The 25,815-nt window shown below is 31.0% G+C and overlaps 10 protein-coding genes across 17 annotated transcripts; 7 read left to right on the top strand and 3 right to left on the bottom strand.

The window, feature by feature from the left end:
- The first annotated feature begins 173 nt into the window (after window positions 1-173).
- Window positions 174-2,354, top strand: LOC131672361 (reticulocyte-binding protein homolog 2a-like). 2 transcript variants are annotated; one of them, XM_058949537.1, is made up of 3 exons: window positions 174-522; window positions 580-1,068; window positions 1,147-2,354. In XM_058949537.1, exons 2-3 carry the CDS (start codon window positions 615-617, stop codon window positions 2,289-2,291), a joined length of 1,599 nt encoding a protein of 532 aa, XP_058805520.1. In that variant the 5' UTR covers window positions 174-522; window positions 580-614; the 3' UTR covers window positions 2,292-2,354. The 2 variants fall into 2 exon arrangements, with proteins under 2 accessions (XP_058805520.1, XP_058805519.1); XM_058949536.1 differs by having other exon boundaries at window positions 580-2,354.
- A 961-nt stretch (window positions 2,355-3,315) lies between these two features.
- LOC131672304 (mitochondrial DNA helicase) lies at window positions 3,316-6,299 on the top strand. Its single transcript, XM_058949436.1, has 8 exons — window positions 3,316-3,585; window positions 3,691-4,296; window positions 4,362-4,594; window positions 4,654-5,332; window positions 5,390-5,634; window positions 5,703-5,803; window positions 5,870-6,089; window positions 6,150-6,299. Exons 2-8 carry the CDS (start codon window positions 4,038-4,040, stop codon window positions 6,297-6,299), a joined length of 1,887 nt encoding a protein of 628 aa, XP_058805419.1. The 5' UTR covers window positions 3,316-3,585; window positions 3,691-4,037.
- A 142-nt stretch (window positions 6,300-6,441) lies between these two features.
- Window positions 6,442-10,919, bottom strand: LOC131672363 (ubiquinol-cytochrome-c reductase complex assembly factor 1). Of its 2 annotated transcripts, XM_058949540.1 has the most exons (4): window positions 10,825-10,919; window positions 7,600-7,699; window positions 7,430-7,518; window positions 6,442-7,360 (listed from the first exon to the last, which is right to left on the bottom strand). In XM_058949540.1, exon 4 carries the CDS (start codon window positions 7,347-7,349, stop codon window positions 6,630-6,632), a length of 720 nt encoding a protein of 239 aa, XP_058805523.1. In that variant the 5' UTR covers window positions 7,350-7,360; window positions 7,430-7,518; window positions 7,600-7,699; window positions 10,825-10,919; the 3' UTR covers window positions 6,442-6,629. The 2 variants fall into 2 exon arrangements, with proteins under 2 accessions (XP_058805523.1, XP_058805524.1); XM_058949541.1 differs by lacking the exon at window positions 10,825-10,919 and having other exon boundaries at window positions 7,596-7,613.
- On the top strand, window positions 7,436-10,890 carry LOC131672360 (glycosyltransferase 25 family member). The gene is made up of 10 exons (XM_058949535.1): window positions 7,436-7,923; window positions 7,985-8,213; window positions 8,281-8,623; window positions 8,701-8,826; window positions 8,889-9,078; window positions 9,142-9,216; window positions 9,271-9,328; window positions 9,391-9,518; window positions 9,613-9,816; window positions 9,883-10,890. Exons 1-10 carry the CDS (start codon window positions 7,733-7,735, stop codon window positions 10,055-10,057), a joined length of 1,719 nt encoding a protein of 572 aa, XP_058805518.1. The 5' UTR covers window positions 7,436-7,732; the 3' UTR covers window positions 10,058-10,890.
- Window positions 10,920-10,958: 39 nt separating the features above from the next.
- LOC131672362 (RILP-like protein homolog) lies at window positions 10,959-13,306 on the top strand. 2 transcript variants are annotated; one of them, XM_058949538.1, is made up of 7 exons: window positions 10,959-11,530; window positions 11,610-12,075; window positions 12,165-12,306; window positions 12,370-12,497; window positions 12,556-12,926; window positions 13,006-13,101; window positions 13,168-13,306. In XM_058949538.1, exons 2-7 carry the CDS (start codon window positions 11,716-11,718, stop codon window positions 13,283-13,285), a joined length of 1,215 nt encoding a protein of 404 aa, XP_058805521.1. In that variant the 5' UTR covers window positions 10,959-11,530; window positions 11,610-11,715; the 3' UTR covers window positions 13,286-13,306. The 2 variants fall into 2 exon arrangements, with proteins under 2 accessions (XP_058805521.1, XP_058805522.1); XM_058949539.1 differs by having other exon boundaries at window positions 10,961-11,530; window positions 12,165-12,297.
- Window positions 13,307-13,936: 630 nt separating this feature from the next.
- Window positions 13,937-16,799, bottom strand: LOC131672359 (protein Pixie). 4 transcript variants are annotated; one of them, XM_058949531.1, is made up of 10 exons: window positions 16,701-16,791; window positions 16,420-16,582; window positions 16,106-16,341; window positions 15,817-16,032; window positions 15,546-15,753; window positions 15,296-15,482; window positions 14,832-15,238; window positions 14,457-14,769; window positions 14,154-14,388; window positions 13,937-14,074 (listed from the first exon to the last, which is right to left on the bottom strand). In XM_058949531.1, exons 3-10 carry the CDS (start codon window positions 16,316-16,318, stop codon window positions 14,027-14,029), a joined length of 1,827 nt encoding a protein of 608 aa, XP_058805514.1. In that variant the 5' UTR covers window positions 16,319-16,341; window positions 16,420-16,582; window positions 16,701-16,791; the 3' UTR covers window positions 13,937-14,026. The 4 variants fall into 4 exon arrangements, with proteins under 4 accessions (XP_058805514.1, XP_058805515.1, XP_058805516.1 ...); XM_058949532.1 differs by having other exon boundaries at window positions 16,693-16,790; XM_058949533.1 differs by lacking the exon at window positions 16,420-16,582 and having other exon boundaries at window positions 16,701-16,799.
- Window positions 16,800-17,609: 810 nt separating this feature from the next.
- Window positions 17,610-20,526, top strand: LOC131672325 (exonuclease 3'-5' domain-containing protein 2). The gene is made up of 7 exons (XM_058949468.1): window positions 17,610-18,297; window positions 18,408-18,549; window positions 18,618-18,917; window positions 18,984-19,108; window positions 19,191-19,618; window positions 19,693-20,096; window positions 20,175-20,526. Exons 1-7 carry the CDS (start codon window positions 18,041-18,043, stop codon window positions 20,379-20,381), a joined length of 1,863 nt encoding a protein of 620 aa, XP_058805451.1. The 5' UTR covers window positions 17,610-18,040; the 3' UTR covers window positions 20,382-20,526.
- A 53-nt stretch (window positions 20,527-20,579) lies between these two features.
- On the bottom strand, window positions 20,580-21,399 carry LOC131672328 (mitochondrial import inner membrane translocase subunit Tim16). Of its 2 annotated transcripts, none has more exons than XM_058949471.1 (2): window positions 21,321-21,399; window positions 20,580-21,134 (listed from the first exon to the last, which is right to left on the bottom strand). In XM_058949471.1, the coding sequence occupies exon 2, from the start codon at window positions 21,119-21,121 to the stop codon at window positions 20,717-20,719; it is 405 nt and encodes a 134-aa protein (XP_058805454.1). In that variant the 5' UTR covers window positions 21,122-21,134; window positions 21,321-21,399; the 3' UTR covers window positions 20,580-20,716. The 2 variants fall into 2 exon arrangements, with proteins under 2 accessions (XP_058805454.1, XP_058805455.1); XM_058949472.1 differs by having other exon boundaries at window positions 21,223-21,380.
- A 5-nt stretch (window positions 21,400-21,404) lies between these two features.
- Window positions 21,405-23,552, top strand: LOC131672327 (protein farnesyltransferase subunit beta). Its single transcript, XM_058949470.1, has 8 exons — window positions 21,405-21,500; window positions 21,576-21,821; window positions 21,934-22,050; window positions 22,122-22,241; window positions 22,304-22,542; window positions 22,672-22,972; window positions 23,048-23,286; window positions 23,356-23,552. The coding sequence occupies exons 2-8, from the start codon at window positions 21,792-21,794 to the stop codon at window positions 23,543-23,545; spliced, it is 1,236 nt and encodes a 411-aa protein (XP_058805453.1). The 5' UTR covers window positions 21,405-21,500; window positions 21,576-21,791; the 3' UTR covers window positions 23,546-23,552.
- Window positions 23,553-24,234: 682 nt separating this feature from the next.
- LOC131672326 (uncharacterized) lies at window positions 24,235-25,778 on the top strand. The gene has a single exon (XM_058949469.1). The coding sequence runs from the start codon at window positions 24,235-24,237 to the stop codon at window positions 25,765-25,767; it is 1,533 nt and encodes a 510-aa protein (XP_058805452.1). The 3' UTR covers window positions 25,768-25,778.
- The last annotated feature ends 37 nt before the right edge of the window (window positions 25,779-25,815 follow it).

Genomic DNA, 25,815 nt, shown 5'->3' with positions numbered 1-25,815 from the left:
AGAAAACTTAACAACAGCTTGAAATGTATATGGTCATATTTATAAACACTGTGGTGAAAAAGAATTCATGCTCAGCAGCAGGCCAGCAGGCTGCTGTAGCGCTATATAGTCTCCACGTTATATAGTGTTCGTGGGTATTTAAATATTTCTTTGCGCTTTACCTGCCGCGCGCGCAGGTCTCTCGATTTGAAAAAGGGTCTAACTGTGGCGTCGCAGGTTGGCTCAGCCGGTGGCCGTTACGCTTGTAAGATTACTATGCATTCCTTCAAGGTGCACTTGACGTCGAACTGCTCAAGACGTTTATTTCTTTCGGTTTATTTACTCAAGTGATAGACTCAACCGAGTTGAACTGTAGTTACTTACGAACTTCCTTTTCAAGTACGTTCCATTATCAACATTGTACAATTTACAGAATAAATAAAATATATGAGAATCGTTATTATCAAATCTAAAATGTTATGAAAATATTGTTTCTAAAAATAATCATTGACAATTAGGTTTTTAAACTAAAATATTGTCTTGGTGAGTTATTCAACTTTCAAATATTTATTCTTAACATTAATTGGACTATTTTTTTAGTTACAGCATGAATATAAAACAAATAATAAAATAAAATGAAAAAATACAGGGTAGAAGCTTTTATAATACCAGTTAATAACAAAACTGAACTTGAAATCAACCAAATAGATGATGTTAAACTTGCTAATAAATTTAAAGATCAATCTTCTACTTTATTAGAGGGAACAATTCTACCAAGAATTGTCGAAGATGATAAAAAAAGTGATTGTGATAATAGTTTACAAAATGAGACTGAAAACAAAGAATCTGTTTCAGAATTTTCCGAGGTATTTTTTGAAATCAATGAACACATTTACGATGAAATAATAGTTTCTGGAAAGAAGACAAATATTGAAATAAAAAGTGAAAAGACAACAACTGAATATGCAAAAGCTACTTTGAAAATTGAAGAACCAATCTATGATGAACCATTTGTTGGTACTTTGGCAAGTCTAAATAAGAGAAATAATGACAATAATTATGATGTACCACAAGCTAATTGGATTTTAGGTAGTTCAAAATATAGATTTTTTGGTATAGTAGCTCCAAAATTGCCTAAAAAATCAAGTAGTTTAAAATCAATTGTAGAGGGTAATGAGAGTTTTGATGATAGCACACCAGAGTTTTGCTGTCACGGAAATAAAGATGGTTGTTTACCAAGCACTCAACGACCAGAGGATGTAAGTGAAGAAATATTTAAAGAAAATTGGATGCAGAGGCTGGATGCTCTTAGAAAATTAGAAACATTATTGAAAGATAAAGAAGTTGCTTTGCAGTCTAGAGAGAGGCTTTTGTTTAAGAAAGAAAAAGAATTGAGAATTCTGGAAAGACTTGTAAAGGACAAAATGAAACAAGCAGAATTATATGCTAAGCGATGTAAGAAAACTTCAAGTTCTGAAAGCATAGCTCATGAATCTAAATTTTCAAATAATTCTAGAGAAATTTTGTCAAATCCCTCTTATTTACCAACACAGATCAATTCAAAAATATCATTAGAAAATAAAGATGAGCATATTTTCAAAAATCCTCTAAGCATGAAAAGCTCTTTAATTTCAGATAAATTAGACAAGGAAAATAGTGTACGGTCAAGATACAAAACTCAACAGAAAAAAAAGTATGACGATCTGGATTCAACATTATCTGCAGATATTGGAGACTCATCATTTGTGATAACATCAAAAAAATTTGATCCAGGAGCATTAAAAAAACCAACAGCATTCATGAGATCAGCCAGTGAAAGAAGACCAAAATCAGAGCAAAATGCCACTCAACCGAAGTTTATTAATTTGACAGAGAAAAGCGAACGAAATTTTTTGAATCAAATAGAAGAGAAAACTTTCAAAAAAATCAGTGAAAATATTCTGGCCTCTCAAGATCAAACAACAAAATTTTTAAATTATGGACCAATTGACAAAAGCTCTGAAGTTGAAATGAAAAATCCTGATTTGAAAGAATTGATAAATCAAAAATGTTATTCATATCTTAATTTGGAACCTACACATAAAGCAGTGAAAATTAATTCTATATCAAAACAAAGACCAACATCTTGGAGTGAAAATACAGATGATTGGCTGATGAAGAAAAGAAAAGCTTATAATTTAGCAACAAAAAAAATGCTGATAGAAAATCTTCCAGAAAAAGAAAATTTTAATAGGCAGACAAATACAACTAAATCAATGAAAGTTTTAAAAAAGAAAGAAAGTAGTCATAAAAAGTTTTCCATATTTCGCTAGCTGTACATAAAAACAATGTTGATGAATTTATTAAAAAAATGTTAAACTTTTATTAAAAAAACTTATTTCACAACTTGTGAATTTTATTATTACAATAAGCAATTACCACGTAGAAATGAAATTAATTTTTATAAAACATAACTAGTGGTACATTGAGCTTACATATTAAACTTGAAAAAATTGATTTTTTCAATTTCCATAGGACTTTATTGATTAATTATACAAACTGGAGATAACATCTCTTAAAACTTACACTTTCAACTATTACAATTACCATGACGGTACAGCAGGTGGAATATCTTTTCCATAAAGTTTTGATTTATCTCTGAATCGAGACAATCTTTCATCTTCCATATGATCTAATTTAGTACCAATGAAATATCCAATAAATGGAATTGCCATCATGAGGTATAGGTCTTTGAAATAATTAATTTTCACTACTTTCACCATTTTTTATTTATTATTGCACTTAAGTTTGCTGGTTGAGTGCCAAAGTGGCTTTCCACTTTTGAGTATGACTGTAATCTTTGTATATCAGGTAGAAAGAAACAGTTGGAAATATGACAACAGCAGCGTACTTCTTATATAATTTGCGAAATGTTGATGCACCCATCAAACTGAAATACAAAATTTTTCTTATTTATACATACATCTTAAAATAAATCTACTTTTTGTTCACAGTTTTTTAACTACAATTTTAAGGTTACAAACTTATATTTACGTAGTTTGTGGTTACATAATCACGTTTATATCAATCAACATGAACATACCCAAAATTTGTCATATGAATATTGATTTTTCAATTTTAAACATTTTAAACCACAAAATACTCGATTGTAAATAAATTTGAATTAATTAGAATTATTAATATAACAAAAATGGTAGAAACTAATTTATGAATGAGATACGAATGTTTATTTGTAATTCGTGCTTGAATAGAACAATGTTGAATGAATGTTCTTTACCTACTGTTATCATTAAAGAAGTAATATTACGAAATTCAACAAAGTACAAAGTGTGACAATTTGATACTCGCTCTGGCAATAGTGTGGTCAATTATTATATCTATATGTGTAGTAGCATAAACAGCTGGCGTCGGTAATGTAAATTTCTGTCTAGAATGCGAAAATAGCACGTGTTTGAGTTTAAATAAAATGGTTCAGTTAATGCCATAAGAAAATTTATTATCAAATGACTTTATCAATATTTTTGTGCTTAATTTCAATTGGTTTAATTAATTAATTAAACGTTCATCTAACCCGAAAAAAATTGAGCGCGCGGGTTTTTTCTTTTAGTAAGTATAGTATTTCCGACGCTGAATGAGATTGTTGGAATTTTACTTTAATCAACATTAAATGGTTTTTAATTTATTTATTTATGTTTCGTTTCAACATGAAAGGTTAACGTTGTTAAAAGACACAGTGGTTTTGTTTATATATATATATATATATAACAACAGTCAGCCGATGTAAAAAGTTCAACTACAGCGGCTTAAAAATAAAATTAGAAGTGATTCTTTGCATATTTATTTTATTTATTTACAAACCCAATATTCAACAGAGGTTGAACTGATTGAAGACTTCAGGTAGTTTCTATAAACAAACACAGTGAATATGTTCTGATATAGAATGATTAAATATAATTCTATTTAATAACTAGTTATGAGCTTATGTTATAGTATGCATAAAATCTATATTGTTATCTATTTTTTGTTTGGAAAAACTTCTTTTTAATGAATAAAAAAATATGATACATACAGCTTGTTTGAAGCGTATTGCAAGTTTTCAGAGTATCTTGAGAAAAATAGATTGTTGTCAAAAAGTAATAAAAGCATTCTACCACAATGTGGATGGAGAAGTATCTGTTGTTAATCTATCTGAAATTAAGCGTGCCTTAAAATCAGCAAATTACCCTTGTTTGGAGGGTTATGCTTGTATTTCGACAAACTTTTTATTATGTGATAGCAAGAAAAAAGATTGTAAATTATTTATAAATAAAATGACTGGTAACAAGTTCTTAATTAAAAAAAATTTCCAATCAGGATTTTTTACTAATATTAATTCTTATTAGGTTTTTTTGTGTGTGACATTTGTAAAAGAGTGGGATCATGGAATGTGTTAGAAAAGAAAATGCAACCCAATAAAACAATACAAGCTGTGGAAGAATTGAAATCATTTCAAAATGCTTTAAATACTTTGCCTAACTATAATGAAGAATGGAATGAGTTGAAAAAGACATCTGTGTTGATAGAAACATTAAGAAATGAAAATTATAAGGATGTTCTTGAAATTTTTAATTTACTGGTAATTATTAATAAGAAACTAATTTATAAATAACTGTAACTACATTATTGATTTTATAGGATGTACCTCAAGAAGTTATGTCACAAATGAATGTATATTATCAAAAATCTACAAACTCTCTATACTTTCCATTATTAGCATTTCAGAATTATATTACAGGCTATTTGTGTATTAATAACATTTCCAATAAAACAGTACCAGAAACAAATGCAAGTGGTGTACTTATATTTAAACAGAAAAATATAAAATCAGATGGAACTGCTGTCCTTGTGCCATATGTTGAAGATTTATTAGCTTTAGCTACAAAAAAAGCTGCCAATATTATAATATGCTTACCTTATGGATTGCAAAATATACCACAGCAAATATTGCCAAGCTTGGAATCTTATAAGAAACTTGTACTTTGGTTTGGAAATGATGAGCCAAGTTGGGATACTGCAAGGCATTTTGCTAAAAAACTTGATGAAAAACGATGTTATTTTGTTAGGCCTATAGATAATCAACCTCAAGCCAAAATTGCATCAAGTTTAGGATATGATTTAAAAAAAATTATTCAAAATGCTCAACCAATTTGGCACAAAAGTATTACTACCTTTCGTAATCTCAGACAAGATGTTTTGAGTAATTTGCAAAATATAGATAAAGTGCAAGGAGTCAAATGGACCAGATATCCAACTTTGAATAAGATTTTAAAAGGTCATAGAAGAGGAGAATTTACAGTGCTTACAGGACCAACAGGTAAACTTATTGTTGTTGCATAACAGTTTAAGTTTTAATTTGTAAATAATTTGTTAGGATGTGGTAAGACAACATTCATGAGTGAATATTCACTAGACTTGGCAATGCAAGGTGTTAATACATTATGGGGAAGCTTTGAAATAAGAAATGCAAGATTAGCTCAAACTATGTTACAACAAATGACTGGTGTACCGTTAGATCAAAATTTAGACAAATTTGACTCATTTGCTAATGAGTTTGAAAAGCTTCCAATTTACTTTATGACATTTCATGGTCAACAAGATATCAAGGATGTAATGGAGGTAGTTTCAATTGATTTGTATTACTAATTTGTTTGTTACCAAAATTTAAGTATGTCTTATTTTTTTAGACCATAGAACATGCTACTTATGTGCATGATATTGGTCATGTGATCATTGACAATATACAATTTATGATGGGCATGTCAGATGAACCAAAATACATGGACAGGTATTGAAAGAAACTTGTTTATTAATGATTTTAGTATTTGTACTAAAGATTTATAAAAACATTTAGATTTTGGAAGCAAGATAAAATTATAGCATCATTCAGAACATTTGCAACAAAATTCAACTGTCATGTATCACTAGTTATCCATCCAAGAAAAGAACGCGATGATGGGGAATTAACAACTGCTTCAATTTTTGGTGGAGCAAAAGCTAGTCAAGAAGCAGATAATATTTTAATTGTTCAAGATAAAAGGCTAACGAGTATCAAAGGAAAAAAATACTTACAGGTTCGTTTATAATTTTGATTGGTATTTAATCACTCAGTGATTGAATTTGTTGAATTTCAGATTGCTAAAAATCGTTTTAGTGGTGATTTGGGTATAATGGTTCTTGATTTTGACAAGTCTACTCTAAGTTATGCTGTGAAGAAAAAAATAAAAAAAGAAATAGAAGAAGAAAAACTTGAAGCCGTCATTCCTAATGATTCTATTTTTTAAACAAAATAGTTTTTGAACATATTGTTGTATATATTAAGATTATGCAATAAATATTTTTTGATATTTTTAACTATTGTTAGTATTTGTATTGAGATGTGTATAGATAAATTAAAAAGTTAATAGTACATTTTGTATAGATTTTCTTATTTATATATTTACATTTCAATAAAAAAATTATAAGATACATTTATCTTTCTTCTATCTAAATCATAGTCTACAAGTTACACTTTTATATACATTATAAAATGATTAATGTATTATTTAAACATATTTAATAATTTAAATCAACTGATAATATCATGAACAAGTGCATAGAATTTTTTATTGAGTTTAAAGACTGATCCAAGCAACTGATGGATTTATAGAAAAAATATCTGCTGTTTTAGTTTTTGACAGTAAATTTACCTGTTTTCTAATGTATTTTACAAGTTGTTCTAATTGTACTGGATTAGTTGTTTTTTTATTGAAAAACCTTGTCCAAATATGATTTGCTAGTAATGTATCATTTGAGAAAATAGCATCATCATATCCTACAAGCGATGCATTAAATTGTTGTGATAATAATTCGAGTTGCTGATTCATCACTTTTGTATTAATTATTCCAAGTTTTTTTGAACGAATTTTCACATCATTCCACATAGCTTCGATGAGGTGATTTCTCAAAACCAAACCATGTTCTTCTTCTTGCATGATTCGTAAGGCCATCATCCAAATATGTACTTCTGTTATTAAAAACCACGAGAGAAAAGTATCTTCCATTTCAAATTTTTGAAAAAACTCATTATAATTTATTTCGTCAGCTATATTTTCATAAAGCAATGATCCAACAAGTCTAAGTTTATACATAATTTTAGATTTTTTTAACAAATTAGGCCAATGCATTGCATTCCTCTTTGACATGATTATTACATCTGCCTTTTCATTTTGTTGGACTTTATAAAACGACGTCATGTTATAATTATATCTTTGTGCTGTTAAAAATGAAATACTTGGTAAAACCAAACGTCGATTAATTGATAACAGAAAAGTCGTCATTCCTAAATTGACCATGGTTATGTGATCTAAATTCAAAATATTCTAGACATTAAACAAATATAGTTGTTCATGAATGGAAAGGAAACGGTACATACCTTAACTTGTATTTGATGAAAAGCAAACGCAAATATCTTTTATTTCATTTATTCGATTATTTACAACACACGCACCATCAGCAGTCGGTCTATAAAGGTTTAGTGTACTTATGTATTACATCGTTCCAACTTCCAAGTATAATATAACCTAATCTAAATACTTTACTTGCCATATAAATACAGAACAGTGATATTCATCTTTAACTCGTAATTGTAGGAGTTTTTATTTTCATTATACTTAAAACCAATAGAGTGCAATAATTAAAAATGCTGTAAACATTACTTTTTTCATTAACATTTAAAATGAAGTGCCATATTATCTGCTTACTATTTATCATTCTTTTAATATTTATAAAAGATTCATATACTAGCACAATTTTTAAAAAACCGACGGCTTTAATCGGAATCTTAGCAAGAAACAAGGCTCATGTGTTACCTTACAGTTTGAGTCTTTTAGAAAATCTCAATTATCCTAAAAATCGATTAGCGTTATGGTAAGCTTTGAAAATCTAAAAAATAAAAATAATTCAATTAAAATGATTGTCAATGTTGTAGGATTCATAGTGATAATAACATTGATAACACTATTGAAGTATTAGAAACATGGCTAAATGAACAAAGCAACAATTATTTCTCTGTTAATGTCACTTTGGATAGAAAGAATTATGGGCATGAAGATGAGAAAAGCTTTGCTGAGTGGAGTCCAAAAAGATTTGAACACATAATCAAACTAAGGGAAAATATACTCAACTATGCAAGAAGAATTTGGGCAGATTATGTATTTGTATGTATATATTCTTGTTTTAAAAAATGCACGTATTCTAATATAATATTATTTTAATGTATTATAGATGCTGGATGTAGATGTTTTCTTGACTAATGTTGAAACATTGGACTTATTAATTTCAAAAAATAAAACTATTGTTGCACCATTGTTAAAATCAGATGGCCTATACAGTAATTTTTGGGCAGGAATGTCATCAGATTTTTATTACAAAAGAACTGATGATTATGAACCAATTTTAACAAGAGAAAAAATTGGGTGTTTCTCTGTACCCATGGTCCACAGTGCAGTATTAATAGATCTTAAAAGAACTGTCAGTGACTCTTTGACATATGATTCTGAAAATTTATCTTTGTACAATGGACCAAGAGATGACATTATCACATTTGCACTTGGAGCAAATATCTCTGGTTAACTTGTTATATTATTTATAATGATTCTATATAAATCAGTTCTACAATAATTTTTCCATGACAAATTTTAATAGGAGTAAAAATGCATATTTGCAATGACGAACCATATGGTTTTATTATGGTACCTTTGGATAATCAAGATACTATTGATCACGACTACCAGCAACTTTTGAACATAAAACTTGAAATGTTAGCTACTGGTACGGTGCACTTGATAACTATTTACAGTATTATTAGATTCACTTAACTATTTGTTTTATAGAAGATCAAGAATCAATAGTAATATCTAATGTTTTAAAGAGATTTATTCAATATCCTAAAAAAGATAAATTAGGATTTAGCAATGTATATATGATCAACTTGGTAAGACGTCCTGAACGTCGTAGGAGAATGTTAACATGCTTCAATGAACTCGGTATAAGTGTCGAAATTGTTGATGCTGTCGATGGAAGGTAATGCGAAGTGGATGCATCAAAATAATGTTTAATGAATATTGTTTCAATTTCATGTTTTAGAACTTTAAATGAAAGTTTATTAAATGCATGGAATATAAAAATGATGCCAAGCTATGAGGATCCATATCATAAAAGGTAAATAATACAAAATGGAAATCTAGGTCGTTCTAAAGAATATTTTCCTTATAGGCCAATGACAATGGGAGAAGTAGGATGCTTTTTGAGTCATTACATCGTTTGGAACAGAGTAAATATGTTTTTTTAATTTAAGTTTTGTTCAAAGTACATTGATTTATTGAATTTTTACAGATTGTTGAAGATGAGCATAGCAATGCATTAGTCTTGGAAGATGACGTTAGATTTGAACCATATTTTAGGCAAAAAGTTCAATATATTTTGCAAGAACTTGAGAAATTTCAAAGTGATTATGACTTGGTGTAAGTACTTTTTGAAAGAATATGTTCATCGTGAGTCACAAGTCAGTGTAATTATTTTGACATAATTAAACTGACTCGCGCATTTTATATTTAGATACGTCGGTAGAAAACGAATGCAAAAGGATTCAGAAACTAGGGTGGAAGGTTCCAAATATTTAGTTTATGCAGGCTATAGCTATTGGACAGTAGGTTACTTATTGTCTGCAAAAGGTGCTAAGAAATTAATCGATGCGAAACCATTAGAAAATTTAGTGCCCGTTGATGAGTATCTGCCCATAATGTATAATCAGCACCCAAGGTAATAACTAAAATATGAAAATTCGTTTGTATATTAAAAGCAATAATCAACCAAAAAATGTTTTAGGGACGATTGGAAAGGATACTATGAAAATAGAAATTTGATAGCCCTATCAGCCGAACCGCTCATTATATTTCCGACTCACTATACAGGCGATAGTGGATATATAAGTGACACGGAAAATTCGGTTTTAATATCAACAGATACGTCTGACTCAGTGCATGAAAAAGAAGAGCTATGAATATTAAAATTAACGCAATCATGTAATACCATTGAAATACCGACAGACTATAAGCAATTTTTTCCATGATATTTTTGATAAAGCTTTGAATGTTAACCGATCAATTATGCGATAATTTTTTATCTCTATGTAGATTTTTAAAATTGTGCCATTGTTAAAAAGCCAAAGAATGTGTGAAACGCTATCATCTAGTCTGTCATGAGCTAAAAAGTCAGCTGATTTTTCACGTAAAATGTATATTTATCAGTTTGTGTGATTGCAATGTGTTTTTATAAATTTGTACGATACTATGATGAAATATAAAAAATAAGTTTAACAATAACTATAATGAATACTTTCCATAAACCCTCATGTAAATTGTAAAGAACTATCATAAAGAATGCATCGTGGCCGAAACCACGCTTTTTGGCTCGACCATGGTATTCAAAAATTATTTTGTCCTTTTGTATTTAGTTTTTATACGTGTAAGTAGTAATAATCATGTTTACTGATATTTTACTGATAAATGATGACTTCTCAGTAAGTCAAAGAATCAGATTTCAATTAGCATTGGTAAGATTCTAGTCAAATTATCATATACTTATTTTTATATACGTGTGCACAAACTTGTAATTAATCGTTAAATAAATAAGTGTATCATACATTTCATTAATAATTTTAGGGGATTTTGTTCTAGTCGGTCAAATCAAGTATTGGCGCGCATCCACTTACGTACACATGCAAACGGGGCAATGCGTATATAAAAAGAACGTAGGTGAGAATGTTACCGTGTGTAGGTAGATGTGACGCGACTCTGGCTCTGTCCATATGTATATATATTGCACGGGCGTAAAAGCGAGCGGCAAAGAGAGGGGGAGTCTACTGGCTAGAACTACGGATCATACATGTATGTACTGCAATCTCCGTTTTTTTTGGTCAACGCTGATTCACTCCGCTCACTTCTAATCAATTCCCAACAGATGAGTTTTATCGAGCGTCGTCTTCACGCCAGTAGTGCTGCTGACTGCACTTACAGACACGAAAGATGCAAGTAGATTATAGGGATAGCTGTGAAGGCTGTGCGTGGAAACAGTTTGAGCCTTTGAGCGAAGATCATTGTCAGTGGCTGTAGAGTTCGCTCCAGTGACCAGTAAGTGTCAGTAAGCGATGAGCCAGTCGACGAAACTGCGCAGCTGTTGGAGTGAAGACTAATTCGAAAACACAACTGTTAAGTGCACTGCTACCAGTCGATTGTCCATACATATTAAGCCGCTGCCGCTATAGCTGGTGATTCATCGTTGCCTCGTACTCCTCAAACGATCAATTTGCAGCCGCTTGTACTCGATTCAGAGCCCGGGCGGTTGGCATCGCGGTTGGGTTGGATTTCAAGGATCGAGACTGTCGAATAAGTATGTTGTAAAAGCCATTCCCTTGAGAATCCTTGAGATCGCTGTCGACACTTAAATTAACGCTCATCGATGAACGAGCAGCCAGGTACGTAAGTACTAGACATAATTCTCGCCGCAGCACGTACTCGCGAGTCGTTAATACGCGAGCAATTATCGCCGCGCAGCAACAGTGGGTCTGCCGTCGTCAAGAAGCTGTCGCCGTACGCGCCGTCGTCGCTTCGAGAGTTCCTCGGCTCTGGCTCAATCGCTGACCTAGCGAGGGCCACTTAGATGCCTCTTTTCCTGCGACCGGAGTTCCAGCAGCGGCAACAACAGCGGCAGGAGCAGCAGCACCATTACAAGCGGCGCGCAAGCATGGAGGAACTCACGGAAACGTCGGAGGTGTCGGTGGTCGACGTCTACGACATCGCCTCGGAAATTGGCAAGGAGTGCGAGAAGCTCATTGACGCGCACGGTTCCGAATCGATCGCCAACCTCATGCCCAAGGTCATCAATGCCCTCGAGCTTCTGGAAAACCTTGCTACCAAGAACGAGCGCGAAAACACTACTGTGCAGGAGCTCACCGCCAAAATCGCCCAACTTGAGTCCGACAAGATTGGCAAGGCTGAAGACAGGCAACGCTTCGAAAAAGTACGCTGCTTTTTTCTCGTTTCTCGCAATCTCCCACGTTCAATGTATCCTTTGATTTTTCATTTGATTCTTCTACTTTCGTTTTCAAGGAGCTCGAGCAAATCGAAGATCATTGGAAGCAAGAGTCTCGCGACTTGCTAGAGATGGTCAATAGGTTGCAAGAGGAAAATCGCCGATTAGCCACTGCTGTGCAGGAAAATCGAAGTGACAGCGACGACAGTGGTAAACAAAGTACTATCACTTTTCTTGATCGGACTTTTTTCCAGACGAATAATTGATAATTAACCATTTTAGGCTTTACCTCTGGCCAAGAAGTTGATATTGCGGTTCTGCAACGCCTCAGGACAATGATCGACAAACAGAGAGAGCAGATTCGGAGTCGAGATCGCGAACTGTCGCAAAAAAGTGCAGAAATTGAAAACGTAAGCTTGCAATTGCTATCTCCAATGGAATATAAATAATTTAACTTTTTGCTTATAGTTAAATAATCAAGTGGATAAACTGACAGTCGTTGGGAGAGAATTGAAACGAAAGCAAAGGCAAGCACAAATGCAAGCCAGGGGCTTGGTGGAAGAGCGTGCAGACTTTTTAGCTCAATTACAAGATCAAAATAGAGAGTTAATCAACCTTCGCGCGAGACTGGGGCTCGCGAGAAAAGAAAACGAGGACTTATTCAAATCCCAAGCTTATTCAGACTTGGCAAATAAGGTCGTTTACGATGTAGATGATCCAGATAGACCTAGATTCACCACAGCTGAGCTCAAAGAGATTCTTCACGAGAGAAATGAACTGAAAACTAGAGTTGCTGAGCTGGAAGAAGAGCTGGAGCTATATCGACCGAAAGCTGAACCGTAATTATCTATTCTATTTCTTCTCTCTCTCCCTCTTTCTCATGTTAATTAATCAATTTTTATCGTTATCCATTTCCAGAGCGGAAGCCGAAAAAGATGCTCCAGTTCAAGGTCCGTTGCCTTATGAACCTGACGACGCTCCATGGAAAAAATCAGAATCTGGAATACGAAAATTGTAACATTTTTCAAATATTCACAATATATCTTAAACAATATGCAAATAACATGGAATTGATGTCAGTTTCAGGAAAATCTTCTCCGAGACAAGCAGTAGCTTTTTAGGTGGCAGCAGTCCCCGTCGAAGTCTTTCTAGTCTATCAAAAATGGCACTTTCGGGAAGTTCAGGTGGTGAAGCTTAAGTTTAATTCGTTATATTATGATAAATATTTAAAAATGCCAAATTAACTAGATAATTAAATAATAAAATTTCTCATTGACAAACTACTTTAGTATGAGAGGCATACAAGTTGCTTATATTATTTTGTCTCGTTGGTTCAGAAATTTTGAAGTTAAAATTTATATATGTATAACAAAATTTAGGAAGACTATTTTGTATTTTCAACTGTGAATTTTATACGTTCGTTTCATCTGAAGATCATTATGAATTTCATGTTATTAAGAAATTATGCCAAAGAAAATTATTTAATTATACAGTGCAAAATAGTAATAAGCTTGATTTTACGTTGGATTTGTTAAATTTTTTAACAGAAGAAATATTTTACCTTAGCATTTTTTAAATAAAAGCTGATAATTCTGGTTACAAGTACTTTTATTTTTAATTTATTGTTGGATAAAATTTAGCTTGCATGAGTTTAAAATTTCATTTTTAAAGTGACTACATTATCTCATATTGTGTAAACAATCATGCACGTTAATCTGATTTACATTTGCGCAACACTTTTAGTACAATAATCAACTTTTCATTCGAATATCAAACTTTAAATAAAACACTTTTCCGCTAGTTACAAAATGTATATGAAAAAAAATCCAAATTTTTTTTAATGAAATATGTGAATGAATATATAAAAAGTCACGTAATGTTACACTATATCTCAACAGAGATGTATTAACAAGGCTTTTCAAAAATATACTCAATCCGTTTATTCTTCTAAAAAGAAGTACTGTCCTGCCCTTTTTTGATCCAGATCCTAAAATTTGTAATCAAATCATTTAATAAAATTACAAAGTTTGTCACCGCGTAGTGTGAATTGAAATTTTTATGATTACCTTGACAGATTGATTTTTGTTTATTCGAGGTCGGAAGTTATTTGGATCTCGCCTAAATGTTATACCCAACAACTCCAGGAATCTATTCATTCCATTCAACAAAGACTGAGGGCTGTGAGCAACAGTCTTTACTGATGGCGTTCCAGAAAATACAATAACTCGATCTGCTAAATACGTCGCCATTATGAAATCGTGCTCAACGACAAAACCGGTCTTTTTCGCATGCAGTATAAATCTAAAAATATTAATTATTATTTCTTGAAACTATTAGTTTTTATATGAATTGATTTTTGCCATTTTTACCTTTTAATAACCTTTGCTGCAATCAATCGCTGCTCAGAATCCAAATAGGCTGAAGGTTCATCTACCAGATAAACATCTGCAGGTTTTCCCAAGCATAAAACTAAAGCCACTCGCTGCAATTCACCTCCAGATAAGTTTTGAACTTCCTGGTCAATAATATCATCGATCTTTAACGGTTTCATCACATCAGTAATAAATTGCGGATGAACATATGCGTCTCTGATCTTCTCGTGTAAAAGTTGCCTAACGATACCCTGAGACTTTGGGCTAATCTTCTGCGGCTTATAACTGATGTGCAACTGTGGTATATTACCTGAAAGTTTTAAAATAACGTTAAGCAAACATAAAAAGATATATCCAATGATTTTTACTTACCTGACCCATCATCAGGAGGTAAGTTACCAGCTAACATTCTAATGAATGTCGTTTTCCCAGTACCATTTTCTCCCAGAAGCACGAGAATTTCAGAATCAGTAAACTGTCCTCTTTCAACAGTTAGCTCAAAATTACCCATTGTTTTAACCATAGCTGGATATTCATAGTGACTCATTCTCTTAACTTCTTCTTCTGTAGCACTTTCAGCTACTTTAAATACTAAAGATTCTTCACGGAAACGTAAATTTTCCGTAGGAACAAAGCCATCAAGGAATATATTGATACCTTCTCTTACAGAAAAAGGCATAGTCACTACTCCATAAGCTCCAGGAACTCCATATAAGCAGCAGATAAAATCAGAGAGATAATCAAGCACAGAAAGATCGTGCTCCACAACTATAATGAACCTGTAATTATTTTCAAACGTCATATTTAATAATTAATAGTAAAAGGCAAAAACTTACTTATCTGGGTGTATCAGTGATCTGATTGTAACAGCGGCATTCAGACGTTGTTTAACATCTAGGTACGACGATGGTTCATCAAACATGAAAATATCTCCATCTTGAATACATACCATAGCACAAGCAAACCTTTGAAGTTCACCTCCGGACAGAGCATCAATACTTCGGTCTTTGATGTGAGTCAAATCTGAAATTATAAATAAAATGTTATAAATAATGATAAATTTATGTTCAGGTTTTCAATATTTACCAAGCATTTCACAAATCTGATTTTGATTTTTACATTCATCCTTCTTATCCAACAATTGTTGAACAGTTCCCTTTACGGCTTTGGGAATTTGATCTACATACTGTGGTTTGATGAGTGCCTTCAAATCATCTTCAAGAATTTTTGTAAAATAATTCTGCAATTCACTACCCCTAAAGTGACTTAAGATTTCTGTCCAGTCTGGTGGATCCTAAAAAGGAATAGACTTAATACATACCTAATGCCAGTTACAAATTACTACTTTTTTACTCACAGAAAAACGTCCTAGATTAGGTTTTTGTTTACCAGCTAATATTTTAAGAGCTGTAGATTTTCCGATACCATTAGTTCCTACAAGACCGAGAACCTCACCAGGACGTGGTATAGGGAGTCTGTGAAGTTTGAATGAATTTTTGGAGTAACGATGTGTAGTTTCCTTTTCCAAGTTACTTGGAAGATTAATAATTGATATTGCTTCAAATGGACATTTCTAAAAAAAAGAATAATTATAGTTTTATTTACAAGTAATCATTATTTTGAAAACTAGATGATAACTACACTACCTTTACACAAATACCACAACCGATGCATAACTCTTCAGAAATGGAAGCAATTTTACTGTTAGGAGTGACTTCTATACAAAGTTTTCCCATTCGCACCACTGGACATGATCTTTTGCACTCTTGTCGACATCTTTTGGGCTTACATTTATCAGTATTAACTATAGCTATTCTGGTCAATCGATCTGTTTCTTCTGTTGCACGTTTAGGTGGCATTCTTTAATAATAATTGTAGCAGTCTGGAAATAAAAAATTGTCGAAATAAAATATTTTGTAAAATTATATAAAATTTGAATATATAATATTTTTGATATTACTCTTATTAACTGGTAAAGTAAAGTTACAGAATATTTTAAAAGACAGTTCCATAAAGTTTCATCTTTTTAAAATTAGATAATTTAATGTTTTAACAAGCACATCTGGTAACGTGGGCGATGCTTTTTAAATTCTAACCTATTTTTAAGCATATGAACGTTTGCTCTAAAATTGAAAAAAGAAAAATGTAAATCTATGAAATTAATAGTTATAAAAAATGTCTTGCATGCGTTAGTTTACTAAATAATTGAGTGCTTAAAAAGAAAATTTATTACAAATTTACTTGTCAAGGAAACGTGGATCCCAAAATTGCCGAGAGTGACACGACCTCGTTCCAGTCGGCAAACACACGCGCTACGTTCTCTGACTGCCGCGAGCGAAGTCTACATAGAGTTATATAGACTCATGTATCGACTACAGAAGTCTATGTAGACGACACAAGACACTGAATTGACTGAATGCGTACCGTACACAAACGACGTGAATTTGTGGTATTAATAGGTTCATTTATAACTTGTATTCATTTTTATACTAATATGTAGTTGCACTCACGTCGAGTACATCAAATCATATACTATATTATATTATTACTTAATATAATATTTTATTATTTATTGTCAATATTAATTACGAGCAATTTTATTTTGAAAAATGCCGCTAAAATATTGGGTGTTGAGAAATAAAATATTCAACTTATTAATTAATAAATATGTAGAACGAGATTTAAGTTTTAAAGTTACAAATTTAAAGAGAAATTACATGATTCTATGTGTAAATCACTTTGATTTTCTTGCTACGTCCACAATAGCACGATACATAATTATGATGTGAAGTATTAAAATTAGTTATATATATGATCGATAGTTGCGATTAGAATGAAAAAATAAGAGTACACATTCGTGAGGGTCATGGAGTTTTTTTCATTTTTCCTTCGTAAGTGCAACAAAAATTAAGTTTAATAAGCTATCGCACAAAAGAAAAATTAAAAAGAAGTTGCATGACCGTCACCTATCAATATGTATGTACGTAACATACAATGTTTTTGTTTTACATACTATTGTAGAATATGTATATATATATATATATATATATATATATACACACGCTCAACATCGCTGGTAAGGGGGCAACAGAGATTATAAAATGAGTGAGAGAGTATGTAAATCCGTATTCCATTCTATTGATGTATTCTCTCTCCCCTCCTATTACACATTTGCTATTCCAAAATTAAGTGCTTTGTGCGGTCTTCAACTTTAAATCACATTATGATTTCAGTCATAAGCGAAATTCCGTAGCCGCGGTCAAGATCACTCGCTTTTTAAATGTCTTGCTACGAGAACCCTTGAATCTCATCCAGTGTATTCGGAATCATATTCAATCTTAAAAATAATCAAGATGTATAGTGTGTGAAATCTATTTAATGAAGTTTTTTAAAACGTCTGTTTATATGTGAAGTACTAATATTTAGGATAAATTTTGAATCGTAATTCATAATTATTGATGTTATTATTTTTCACTTCCTCGTTTTGTTTGCTGTTTAATAATAATTTACTTCTGTGATAAGATTGACGTGTGTGCTCGAGTTTATATTTCATATGCTTATTTAAATAATCAATAGAAACGATGTGGCAAATACGCAAAAATATGTTTTTTATGTGTTTTACTGCTGGCCTTGCATTGCTGGCCTCCAAGTATCGCATTAACGTACTTCAGAGCGTCAAGCAAATTTGCCATAGTATTACAAAGAAACATATAAGTCATAAAAATAAAAGAAATATTGAAGATAATAATGGTAGAAAAGAATTAAAAGTTTCACTGGACAAGATTATTCTGGCTGACTCACCAGAACAATGTGATTACGCTGTTCAACGTATTCGCTGGTAAGTATTATTTGTAAACAAACTTTCACCTCTAGGAGTTCTTAGCTCAATTGAATGTTTTCAAATTGATGTGTGCTACAAACAATTATACTAACTTAATATACTTTCAGTAATTTATCAGATGGAGTATTAGGATTTGATTGTGAATGGATAAATGGAGAATCTGTTTCCCTGCTTCAACTTGCAACTCATAATGGTGTTTGTGCTTTATTTCGTTTGAATAAAATTGGCTTTATACCTTTACAACTTCGAGTTAGTAGAAAAATGATTTTATTTAAACAATGGCTTTTCAATGAATAATTTTTTCATGTAATTTTCAGGAACTGCTGGCTAGTCGTAATTTCCTTAAAGTTGGAGTTGCTTCATTTGAAGATGGAAAAAAATTAGCCAAAGATTATAATTGCCATGTATTTGGAACTGTAGATTTACGTTCATTGGCACATAGTTTTTCTTTGGTTGCTCCTACAAACTTAGCAGCATTCAGTGTTCAATACTTAGGTGTTGAAATAGATAAGGTTCCAGAAATAAGATGCGGGAATTGGAATGCTGATACACTCTTGGATGAACAGATAAAATATGCATCATGCGATGCTTATGCTTCAGTTTTAATTTTTTACAAAGTACTACTCAAATTACTAGTGTTAAAAACTATTCTTGAATTTTTACTAATCAATAGATTATTTTAGATAATGCAGAAGGCAAGGCAAAGGCGACCATTATGGAAAAATTTGATGCTTTATGTAAAATACTTACAAAATTATACCAGGGAACAAAGGTTTTTCGATTTACCCAATGAAGTAATTGACGCAAGGTAAAGAAAAATAAATTTTATAGTTATCTTGTTACTGTAATATTCTATTATTAAAAAAATTATAATAATATTTTAACTTTAGATTCAAGGGTCATAAAGAAAAAACTATCAAAAATAATAATAACAATATTATTGTATGCAGTAATAGTAACATTGATAAAAAAGTTGGTCAAATCATTGAAAGAAATAGTAATTCTGATTATAAAACTAGTGTTCCAGCTAGAAACAAGCCACTTTATCATAACTGTTACTTACAAGCACCTGATGGTGACATTTTATGCACTTGTGATAAGAAAAAAGCTGAATGGTATGTCTCAAAGCAATTAGGAGAAATTGTTCAAGAAAATCCATTAACTGTAAGACTGAAATTTGAGCCATCTGGTCGTGCATCAGGAGAAGTTGGCAAATATTACACACAAGTTAAAGTAAATCAATGTGTTGTGTGTGGAGCTTCTGATAAATTTATAAGAAAAAACGTTGTTCCTAGAGAATACCGTAAATATTTTCCATGTGAGTATATTAAATAGCATTCTGTTAAAATGTTAAAATTATGTATTTTCATTCATTTTGCAAAATTATGACAGTGGTGATGAAGTCACACCAGTCCCATGATGTTCTACTACTGTGTCCTTCATGCCACGAAGTGAGCAATTTTCAAGATTTACATCTTAGAAGGAAATTATCAGAGATGTGTGATGCACCTCTATCGGGACCCTTATTACGCTCTGAAGAATCAATCCCTAAAGGATGGAAAATGTTACAGTCTGCAGTTAAAGTATTGAGAGATGGAGTGTCGTTGCCTTATGAAAGACGAAAAGAACTAGAAATTTATATAATGAAATTCACTGGTCAAAAAGAAATAACAGCAGGCTTTCTGAATGTTCTACATGAACAGCTAGCAGAAAAAATATTTCAAAAAAATCTGCAAAAGAAGAGCTTAAAAAAAAATATTCCAGCACAAGTTAAGAATCAACCACATGGTCTGAAGGTATGTTTATCTCTATACATTGCTTGTAGTCACCATGAAAATGCCAATTTTTAAATGGTTGATCTTTTATTCAAATAGGTTGTACAATATTTTGAAAAGAAAGATGGAGGCTTAGTTGAGTTAGAAAAATTATGGAGAGAACATTTTCTAGACACTATGAAACCAAAGTTCTTACCAGATTTATGGTCTGTAAGCCATAACCAAGAAAGATTGTGCATAAGACAAAGTGAAAACCGAATAGAACCATCAGATGCTAAAGTAGCTGGGATAATAGTTAATAAATAATGTTTGTTTTATAGATAAAATTAATTTTCATCTGCCAATAGTATTCGTTCAAGAGCGAGTACTTGCAAGACAGTATTGTACAATTTGTATATTTATTGACCAGTAAATGTAAAGTCTATTAAAGTAATATTTTTTTACTTTTTTAAAATGTGTAGTTTTTAATATTTTTATTAACATTTTTATTGAAATATTCTCCATGATTGTATGTATTTCATGTAAGAAAAATAATTAGCTAAAATTTATAATGAAATTTTATTAAAACTAATTTATGCAAAGATATTTACAAGGTTATAACTATAAACAGTTAACAGATTCAGACTAGTTAAATTTTAATGTCAGTGTGGAGAAACAGAATCTTGTTTGGAACTTTCGGAACTAGAAGGTGGTGATGACTTTATATTTCTAAATTCTTCATCAATACGTTCTTTAGCTCTTACTACTTTAGATTGTATATAAAAAGAACCTCCTTTTGATCTGTCATTTGCTTCCATCAGGTATTTATAATTATGCTCAATAGCTTCAGTTTGATCAGGTCGCTCGACATTAAGAATTTTTAATGCTTCATCTAATGTTAAACCAGTTCGAGTGTTAGCTGCTACTCTTTGAGATCCTTGTTGACCACCACCTGCTCTACGAGCTGCTTCTTGGCTAGCAGCTATTTCTTGTCGAAGAGCTCTTGCAAAAGCTCTACCAACCACTTTTGTGCCTACCACAATAATTTGTGCTAGATACCTAGCCATTTTAACTTGTTTCCTGAATAAATAAGTAGAAGTCTGTATTTTAGAGTATAACCTCAATGAAACTACTAAATGTTAATACTCGAAGAATTTAGTTAATTTACAATTGAAATTATTTTGCAGATTTAATCATTTTGATTGATAAAGTGAGATATAAGCTCTGTTACTTCGAGTCATCTTATGTTGTTTTTATTGAACTTACGATTTTTATATTTCGAGTATAATGTGCACGTGAACTTTAAAAGAGACGTTCACCACATCGAGTTCCGACACACACTGCCGAGTGCCGACACTGCCGATCATGCGGACTCGGGATTAATTAGAGTGGAAAGACGATCAGCTGTTATGTTAAATGTGGCAACAATATTCAATATTGCAAAAGGTTATTTTTTGAAAATTTGTGAAATCCTAAATATAAAATAATATTAACTAATATTTGAAATTTATTATTTTTCAGGCAATAATATTATAATTTTCATTAAAAAATCTTAACCTAAATTTTGTTTACTTTCCCAAACGAATCAAACTTTTTTTAAAAAAATGGAAATATAAAAAAATACTATAAGCTTTTTACTGAATAATAGGTCTAATAAGGACAGCAATGAAATTAAGTTTGTACTTAGGATAAAAGATGTAAATTATTCTTTGTTTGTAAAATTAAAAACAAGAATCAATGCAGAATAAGTATCCAGAAACTTTTAGAGTAAGTTCTTAATATGTTAGATATATCTTATATTTGATGTATTCATTTTGTTAATGAAAAAAATTAGAGACTCATAAAAGTAATATTAATATGATTTAACATATTTTTTAAGATAATGTCAAATTTGGAGTTTGATGACATAGATGAAACTATACATGTAAGGAATTATGAGGAAATTTTAAAAGAAAAGCAGTTAGTGGAATATGAAACTGCATCTTCAAGAGAACAAGTGACTATAAGATTGAAGCTTTTATCAAGTAGTATCTTCAAAGTACCATTAATATAATATCTTTTTTACAGGACAGAGTAGAAAAGAATGTACTTGAATTGTACAGAATTCGCAAGGAGCCAATATTAAATAAATATGCACATATTTCATATTTAAAACAATCACTAACTTTTTTATCCAAGGGCTATGAGGTAGGAAATATTTTATTATGATTGCTTGCTTGATAATTAATTTCTTAATTATTTTGTTTTAGTGTTTAGATTGTAGCAGAGCATGGCTGTGTTATTGGATATTACACTCTCTCCATATTCTAGGAGCTAGATTGGAAGATAAGGAATATTCACAAATTGTTGACTTTTTAGCAAGATGTCAGACTTCAGAAGGAGGTTTCGGTGGTGGTCCGGGTCAATATCCTCATTTGGCAGCAACATATGCTGCCGTAAATGCATTGTGTATTATTGGAACAAAGGAAGCATATGATGTTATTAACCGGTATTTTTGTTATCTTTTATTTATTTTTCTAATATAATTAATGTCAGTTAATTGGTTGCATATTGTATTTTGTTTATTTCAGTAAAATAATGTTTCAAAGTACATTTACAATAATTTTATTATTTATAGAAATGGGCTTTACGAGTTCCTGAAATCAGTTCGTAATCCAAATGGTAGCTTCTGCTTACATGTAGATGGAGAAGTAGATATAAGAGGAGGATATTGTGCTCTGATTGTTGCAAAATTGACAAATATTTATACCGATGAATTATTCAAGGACACTGCACAATATATTGCCAAATGTCAAACCTATGAAGGAGGATTTAGTGGTTGTCCAGGTATAGAGGCTCATGGCGGTTATGCATATTGTGCATTGGCTGCACTGACATTATTAGGAAAAACTGATTTTATCAATGTATCTGCATTTTTGGTAACATTTTTATTGATTTTGATATTTCTTCAAGCAATTATTAAGTACAGTTTCTTAGTCTTGATATATTTACAGCGTTGGGTTGTCAATAAGCAAATGCGTTTAGAAGGTGGTTTTGAAGGACGAACAAATAAATTAGTTGATGGCTGTTACTCATTTTGGCAGGGTGGTGTATTTCCTTTAATAAATGTGATTATAGCAAAAGAAACAAATGTAATGATGAATCATTGGCTCTTTGACCAAGCAGCCTTACAGGAATACTTGCTCATTTGTTGTCAACATCCTTATGGTGGATTTTTAGACAAACCTGATACGTAAGTAAAATTATTAGCTTAAAAATCCAAGCCTGTTTAATTTTTTAAACAATCATTTGCTTTTTACAGAAAATGTGATCTATATCATACTTGTTACGGTCTTAGTGGTCTTTCAATAGCTCAGAATTCTCCAGAATCTGTAATAATAGGACCTAAGCAGAAAAATGCTGTTCACATGATAAATCCTGTATATAATTTAGTATTTTCTACTGCAATCAATGCTGTAACCTACTTTTCATCTTGTGCGACACCCAAGTAACAAGTTTTTACTTTTATATAGAAAATATAAATCATGTGTAAAAGTGTTAACTCTTCACAATTGACTAAACATATATATGTTATATGTACAATGATAAAAATCTCAAAAATGCTGAAATTATTCTACGTAAACATACATGATATGTTTTTCTACTATATTTTTAAGAGATTAAATGTACCAATGAAGAAAACTATAAAATGTTGAAATTTGTCAAAGGATTGTTTATTGTTGAGTAGTAAACCAATGTTTAATTTTTACCGAAATTTAAAGAGGCATGTATATAATGTGTTTTTATATTTTCAGTGATTTGTTCAATATTTTCATTTTTTGAAACATATTATTGATGAATTTTAATAAATTACTTTTGTAATTTTTTTTTATTAACTTTCATTTGTTATTTAATTAACAGATAAATATTTTTCAAATATTTCACATGTGTAGTTAAAAGATTGGGAAGTCTAATTTCTGGTGTAGTAGATAAAATAATCAACGATTCGAACACATGAGTAGTTGAAATGTCAAACTTCAAAGCATTTTGAAGGTTAAGCCGGTCAGTTCAGCATAATAATAATAATAATAATACATCCAAGTCTATATTAGGTTGTCAAGAATGTAAAATAACGATATAACGGAACAGAGTTGTTTTGAGGTTTTTTAGTTGTGATACGCGTCTATTTTCCAATTTCACTATGTATATTAAAGTAGATATGAAAAATGTTGTGCCAAAACACTTTTTAATTAAAAATTTCTATGGAAAAGATACGTGCTTTGTATGGAGTAATGGCGATGAATTTCTAATTTTTCCTTACATTTACGATGGTTCGACAGTTGTATCAAAGGTGCTAAAAGCTCCAGATAAAATAAAGGATATACATGGACTCAATGGAAGAATTTTTGTTTTATGTTTACCATGTGGTATTTACAAACTGACAGAGAAACTTGAATGTGCTGTACTCAGTGAAACAGGACTTGAACTAGTATCAAGATTTTCTGTACTCTCACTAAATAATGGAGATTTAATTTTAACAGATAAAAAATTTGAGAGCATTGTGAAACTTTTATCGTTAAGTGTCATTAACAATATTCATGTGTTGCCATTGCATTACAATGACACTGATAATATTTTTTACAAATTACTCTCAGTTAATGAGTACAATGATGATATATGTTTATTAGCAGTAGATAAAAAATTGTTTAAATTGGTTAATCAGAGCTTATACTTGATATATGAATCTGACTACCCAATCAAAAAAATAGTGGCTATTGAAAAAGAAAATAAAGTCTTTGGTGCTCTTTTACAAACTGATGTACAAGCTGTTGTTTTAATACATGCTACTACAAATATATTACACTTTAATACACTTTGTCTTGACACAAATATTGAATCCATTTGCCCAATTTTTTGTTCAAATATACAAGTGTTACTTATCTATTCATGTGATGGGAAAACATACTACACTAGTGTATTATTGACAAGAAATTTAACCAAACAGATTAAAGTGGAAAACAATAGATTGTTTCATATTCAAATGAAATCCAATTTTATAATTAGTCTTGATGATTCTGGCCAGCTGATTCAATTTCCAATAGAAGAAGTAATAAATTTATGTGTAGAAAATTCATATGATTATGTGGGATTGCAATCAGACATGCTAAAGGGATTAGAAAGTGTGATTAATGTCATATGTGAAAAAACTGAAAAGTTAAAAATTTTAAGACATGACATATTGCAGAAAGAAGATTGTCTAAAGAGAATAAATATGTTTGTTAATAAACATACCTTAAAGTACTGTCCCAAAGATTCTGTATTACGGTTACGAAATCATTTATTTTTAATTAGTAATTTTGAGAAAAGTTTATTTGAGAATTGTATTGTTATTAAAGTATTGAAAAGTGGAGGGAAAGTGAATTTTTTAATGAAAGTTGTTCATAACTATGATACTATCATTGAAATGCCAATTCATCTTTCAAATTTGACATCGAAATTGCAAACTGCAACTGATCTTATAACATTTAAGAGAAATAGCGGACTTTGGTGTTTGATTAAAGACTACATTCAAGATCCATTGCCAAGTAAAAGTAATAATACTATTTTGTCAAACAACATACTCCAAATTATTAAATATAACTTGGTTGTATTGAAAAACTTGATACAAGATAACAAACTCAGTATGGAATGTCTGTCTGAAATAAAAAAAACTATTCGAAATGCAACAAAATAAAAAAATGTGTTGATATATAAATAAAGAGTATATATTTTTAAATACAAT

Source organism: Phymastichus coffea, unplaced genomic scaffold (genome assembly GCF_024137745.1).
Source record: "Phymastichus coffea isolate CEN01 unplaced genomic scaffold, Cenicafe_Pcof_1.1 PCOF00148, whole genome shotgun sequence".
Classification (NCBI taxonomy): Eukaryota; Metazoa; Arthropoda; class Insecta; order Hymenoptera; family Eulophidae; genus Phymastichus; species Phymastichus coffea.
The sequence above is the reverse complement of the archived record's forward strand: the minus strand, read 5'-3'. Positions and strand labels throughout refer to the sequence as shown.

Bases quoted from the DNA above. Each gene is read 5' to 3' on its own strand.
- LOC131672361 (XM_058949536.1), top strand. From the start codon at position 615: ATGAAAAAATACAGGGTAGAAGCTTTTATAATACCAGTTAATAACAAA.
- LOC131672304 (XM_058949436.1), top strand. From the start codon at position 4,038: ATGATACATACAGCTTGTTTGAAGCGTATTGCAAGTTTTCAGAGTATC. The intron at 5,635-5,702 runs GTAGTTTCAATT...TTATTTTTTTAG, and splicing joins ATATCAAGGATGTAATGGAG to ACCATAGAACATGCTACTTA. The intron at 5,804-5,869 runs GTATTGAAAGAA...AAAAACATTTAG, and splicing joins GAACCAAAATACATGGACAG to ATTTTGGAAGCAAGATAAAA.
- LOC131672363 (XM_058949540.1), bottom strand. From the start codon at position 7,349: ATGGTCAATTTAGGAATGACGACTTTTCTGTTATCAATTAATCGACGT.
- LOC131672360 (XM_058949535.1), top strand. From the start codon at position 7,733: ATGAAGTGCCATATTATCTGCTTACTATTTATCATTCTTTTAATATTT. The intron at 8,214-8,280 runs GTATGTATATAT...AATGTATTATAG, and splicing joins TTTGGGCAGATTATGTATTT to ATGCTGGATGTAGATGTTTT. The intron at 8,827-8,888 runs GTACGGTGCACT...TTTGTTTTATAG, and splicing joins ACTTGAAATGTTAGCTACTG to AAGATCAAGAATCAATAGTA.
- LOC131672362 (XM_058949538.1), top strand. From the start codon at position 11,716: ATGCCTCTTTTCCTGCGACCGGAGTTCCAGCAGCGGCAACAACAGCGG. The intron at 12,307-12,369 runs GTACTATCACTT...TAACCATTTTAG, and splicing joins CGACGACAGTGGTAAACAAA to GCTTTACCTCTGGCCAAGAA. The intron at 12,927-13,005 runs GTAATTATCTAT...ATCCATTTCCAG, and splicing joins TATCGACCGAAAGCTGAACC to AGCGGAAGCCGAAAAAGATG.
- LOC131672359 (XM_058949533.1), bottom strand. From the start codon at position 16,318: ATGCCACCTAAACGTGCAACAGAAGAAACAGATCGATTGACCAGAATA. The intron at 15,483-15,545 runs GTAAATATTGAA...TTATAATTTCAG, and splicing joins TCAGATTTGTGAAATGCTTG to ATTTGACTCACATCAAAGAC. The intron at 14,389-14,456 runs GTAAAAATGGCA...TAATATTTTTAG, and splicing joins GCAGCAAAGGTTATTAAAAG to ATTTATACTGCATGCGAAAA.
- LOC131672325 (XM_058949468.1), top strand. From the start codon at position 18,041: ATGTGGCAAATACGCAAAAATATGTTTTTTATGTGTTTTACTGCTGGC. The intron at 18,298-18,407 runs GTAAGTATTATT...ATATACTTTCAG, and splicing joins GCTGTTCAACGTATTCGCTG to TAATTTATCAGATGGAGTAT. The intron at 18,550-18,617 runs GTTAGTAGAAAA...TGTAATTTTCAG, and splicing joins TTATACCTTTACAACTTCGA to GAACTGCTGGCTAGTCGTAA.
- LOC131672328 (XM_058949471.1), bottom strand. From the start codon at position 21,121: ATGGCTAGGTATCTAGCACAAATTATTGTGGTAGGCACAAAAGTGGTT.
- LOC131672327 (XM_058949470.1), top strand. From the start codon at position 21,792: ATGCAGAATAAGTATCCAGAAACTTTTAGA. The intron at 22,051-22,121 runs GTGACTATAAGA...TCTTTTTTACAG, and splicing joins CTGCATCTTCAAGAGAACAA to GACAGAGTAGAAAAGAATGT. The intron at 22,543-22,671 runs GTATTTTTGTTA...TATTATTTATAG, and splicing joins GCATATGATGTTATTAACCG to AAATGGGCTTTACGAGTTCC.
- LOC131672326 (XM_058949469.1), top strand. From the start codon at position 24,235: ATGTATATTAAAGTAGATATGAAAAATGTTGTGCCAAAACACTTTTTA.